At 44.5% G+C, this 4,229-nt stretch overlaps 1 protein-coding gene across 1 annotated transcript in view; it reads left to right on the top strand.

Moving 5' to 3' along the window:
• The window catches only part of LRRC45 (leucine rich repeat containing 45), an 8,075-nt gene that overhangs the window by 3,457 nt on the left and 389 nt on the right, over window positions 1-4,229 (top strand). Inside the window, exons 3-7 of the mRNA XM_069064026.1 lie at window positions 1-36; window positions 466-536; window positions 703-881; window positions 1,633-1,761; window positions 3,667-3,779. The exon at window positions 1-36 is cut by the window's left edge and continues 41 nt beyond it. Coding sequence (XP_068920127.1) covers window positions 1-36; window positions 466-536; window positions 703-881; window positions 1,633-1,761; window positions 3,667-3,779 — 528 coding nt within the window. The remainder of the gene's footprint in view (window positions 37-465; window positions 537-702; window positions 882-1,632; window positions 1,762-3,666; window positions 3,780-4,229) is intronic.

Genomic DNA, 4,229 nt, shown 5'->3' with positions numbered 1-4,229 from the left:
AAGGGGGAAATGGGAATTGGCAAATATTGTGGGGTAGTCTCTGGTGTCCTATGGAAGCATCTCAGACTAGCCTTCCCTAGGTTTAGACAGTTATACCGATATTGTCTAAATGGCCAAGCTTATATGGGACCTCAAAATTGTCCATATATCTTGAATTCATAAAAATCCTTAAGCTCAAAGATAGAGATCATATGTCTCCTACAGTGCTTAATAGATAGTGTTGAATGAACGAATGATTGAGTGGCACTAGTCCCATGAGGGAATGATGTGATACCAACTTTGAGAAAAACATATCTTCTTTTTTAAAAAGGCAGTCCCTGACTCCCTTCTGCAGTGTCTTAGGGGCCATCCCTAAAGGTCAGTGTAGCCCCAGTTTTACCTCCTAGACTCACTCACAAGGTAAGGCTGTCACATTGGGAGGCCAGCCTTCAGGAGGGTGAATGACTGGCCATTCATCTGTCCTAGGGTAATAACCTTCGAGCTATAGGGTCTGAGGCTCTGGGCAAGCTCCTCCGACAAAACAAGTCCATTCAAAGGTAAGAGGGTGACCCCCTGCCCACCTCCTTGTCAACGTGGCTCAAGGATGCTCCTAGAGAGAAAAGCTCCCAAACCATTCTCCTATTCGTTTCCATGAGCCTTCATGGGTACAAGTTGCTTTTCTATGCCAGGCTTCTTCAGCCCTGGTGATGGCTTTTTTCGCAGCCTTGTTCTAGAATGGAACAACCTGGGGATGTGGGAAGAAAGTTTTTCTCTCTTCTGTGAGGGGCTTGGGGCCAATACTACTCTGCAGCAACTAGACCTCCGAAACAACCAGATCAACCACAAGGGGGCAGAAGATCTGGCCATGGCCTTGAAGAACAATTCCACTCTCCTAGACATAGGTAAGAAAGTTCCATCCAGCAGCGGGGGAGACCTGTCTCTCTTTATTTGCCCTGGCCATGGTGCTGGTCTGTGCTCTAGGGTACAAAGGGAACTTGGGACGCTATTTGGAAAATGAACAATGATAAAAATAGTTAGCATTTCTTAGAGCACTTTTTAAGATTTGCCGAAGCACTTTACAAATCCCATTTCATTTGATCTCACAACAACTCTGGGAGGCTATTATTATCCCCTTTTGACAGATGGGGAAATGAAGGCAAGCAGGCTCTCCCTAGCTCACATGCTAGTAAGCATCTGAGGCCAGATTGGAACTCTTATCTTTCTGACTCCAGGCCTAGCCTTCTATCCACTGAGCCACCCAGGAAACTAGCTATACTTGTACAAGTTAGCATCCCTCTCTGTATCCGGACCACTCTTAAGCATTTTGCTATCTCTCCTCCACCTACTGTTGCAATTTTCCTGTTTTCCAAAAGTGGAATAAGGTAAGCGTATGTGCACTTGTAACTGGGGAGGGAGTGGTAACTTGAAGTAGAGCCTTTCCTCCCACCTTCCCAAACCAAAGCTCTAGCTCTATCCCTTTCTTTCTGCACAGCCTCCTGCTCTTCCTTAGCTCCATAGCTGCCTTCTCTGTGATTCCATAGCCCCTCTAGTTGGAATGGGAGAATTGGCCACCGATGGCAAGATTTCTTCTCTATTCTTCTGTCCTCTGGTGGTTTCCTCTGTCCCTATGATGTTGTCATATTTCCCCTTCAGATCTTCGTTGGAATAATATCGGACTCCTGGGAGGCCGGGCAATTGTAAATTGTCTTTCCAACAACAAGACCCTAAGGAAGCTGGAGCTAGCTGGGAACAACATCCCAGGAGATATCTTGAAAGCCGTTGGTAAGTGGAAGGACTGGGGACAGCTGGATTGTCAGAACTATGTATTGAAATGGAACTTAAACCAACTGTCAGACTCACTGTATCAGCAATGCCATATTCACAATGCCTATAGAGATTACAAATATGCTGATATAATTATCCATCACAAAATACCATTTGGGGAAATAAACTAGAAAATTTATTAAGATACCAAAAGACTGAGTCCCAAAACCAGAAAGTGAAAGCCATCAGAGTAGTTATGATATTGGCACAGGTAGATAAAGTAGAAAGCACCCACATTTTCAAGCCTTTAAAACAGAACAGGCTACCTCAGGCAAAGGTCCTCCTCTCCCCACTCACAGCAACCACCCAGCGTCCTGGAAGTGCGCTCCCAGCAGCTCCGGCCCCTGGCAGTCCTCAGCAGGAGTCCTTAGCAGAAAGTCCTGCTCCCAGCAGCTCCAGCCCCTGGCAGTGCTCAGCAGGGGTCCTAACTCAAAAAAAAAAAAAGGGCAACTGCAACCGCAACCGCAACCACTGCCAACCGCCAACCGCAGGACCGTTAGCTCGGCTTTCACTTTCTCTCGCTTTCAGCTTTCTCTTGCTCTGCTATGTCAGCACGTCCATGGGGCATAGGAGATCTTTAAATCCCATAACCCTTACACTCACCTGGTGGGTCCCTTTGCTTGAATTCTGTATTGAGGAAGCTAAATACTTTGTTTGCAGAACCATCAACTGGCTTGTGAAGAATCTAATTGCATAGGTTCAGTGTGTAGTAGAGAAGTTTTCTTCCATACCTGTCTATTATTCTATCAATTTCCCTGAGAGAAAATTGTTTTGTGAAAGCAGGGGAAGCCATAGGTTTTATTCTAACATCTGCAGACTTCTAATGAGGTAGCTCAGAAATCCAACCTAAAGTGAGAGATCCTATGGCCTAATGTGACTTTAAGGTTTCCAAAGTGCTTGACATCAAATGGGCTAAAAGGGGTGGGGACCCTGTGGGCCTCAAGGCCACAAGCCACAGGTTCCTAGTCCCTGGTTAACATATGTAAAGTGCTTTGCAAACCTTAAAGTACTATGTAAATGCCAGCAATTATTATTGATGAAATCAACATAGTTGCAGCATTTTCTCCTGATCTCTGTTCCTTGGGCTGGTGCTGAGGAAGTCATTGCTTCCCCAGGACCTTGGGACCACATCTATACAGGCAAGACACCCTGGAGGTTTAAAGGGCCACTATAATAGTAATTTATTGTATTTATATAATATTTTAAGACTTACAAAAGTGCTTTCATCACAATAATCTTATGAGGGATTAGCTGTGCAATTATTTTTTTCCCCATTTTACATATGGGGAAACTGAGGCCCTGAGAGGATGACCTGCACAGGGTCACCCAGCTAGCTAGTAAGTGTCTGAGGCAGGATTTGAATTCAGATCTCCTGCCTCCAGTTCAGCACTTTCCACTATGCTGTTTTACTTCTCCAGAAAAATAATGGTGAACTAAACTTTTAGCCATTCACTTGGGGGCAAGATTCTAGTTTTTCAGTTATCCAAAGAGAATAAAAAGTTATAACCCAGTTTCTCCTTCCCCTCACCATATTTCTAAGTCCCCTCCTATATCTTCTCAGTCAGAGTATTCTCAGGAAATGCCAATTCATTTTAAAATTACCCTAAATGAAAATTCAAGAAGGTAAGACTGCTGAAGTAATATTACATGCAGTTCCTGCTTATATGTCATTTGGGATTATTTATGTATCTCCTCTAATATAATAGCAGTAATTTATAAAAGTTTCCAGAATGTCTAGTTGGGGGTCCTCAACTGTAGTCTCTGGACAGGCCAAAAGAACAGTCTGGCTCCAAGTGGCTTATCCAGCTGTCTGCCAAGTAATAAGACAGCTATCTCGGGGGTGACACTGCTGTCTTCTTACAGAACAAGCCATGGATCACAACCTCGACAGGCAGGTGTCACTCCAGGAGAATCACATCCGGACATATGTACTGAGCAAAGAAGTCCAAAACCTCAAAGAAGAGAAGTCCAAACAGGTGAGCTGTCTTCCTTCTCACCTGTCATCTCACCTCTGTCTTAGGGATGAAACAGCCCAGAGCACAACTCCTCCCACAAGAAGCTGGCCACTGGCCATAGATCTGCAGTTTGTGCTTGTGTTTTCATTGCTTACCCTCAGTGACATGATTTCCTTTGTCCTGCTCCTTGTGGACTTTATGTAGGTGAAGAGAAGTCAAGTCTCTTTTCCCCTTTCTTCCTACTCCTTAAGATTTCACTCCTCTGCAGGAAGAGAGTTGTTAAATCGGGGACCTTTGGTAGCTCATCCTTTTTTTGGTCATCATGAGCTATACCACCCACTTCTCCTTTTTGGGGAGAAGGAAAAAGAGCTAGTGCTACTTTTCCAGTCTCTCCCTAGATTCTTCTCTGCATTGTCAAGTCCCTTCATCCAATTCACCTATTTTCCTGACTCCATTTTCTGCTCTTGTACT

This window comes from Petaurus breviceps, unplaced genomic scaffold (genome assembly GCF_028583685.1).
Source record: "Petaurus breviceps papuanus isolate PSGF00001 unplaced genomic scaffold, PetGlider_PUasm1.0 90617, whole genome shotgun sequence".
In the NCBI taxonomy this organism is placed as follows: domain Eukaryota; kingdom Metazoa; phylum Chordata; class Mammalia; order Diprotodontia; family Petauridae; genus Petaurus; species Petaurus breviceps.
This window is presented reverse-complemented; position numbering and strand designations above follow the sequence as displayed.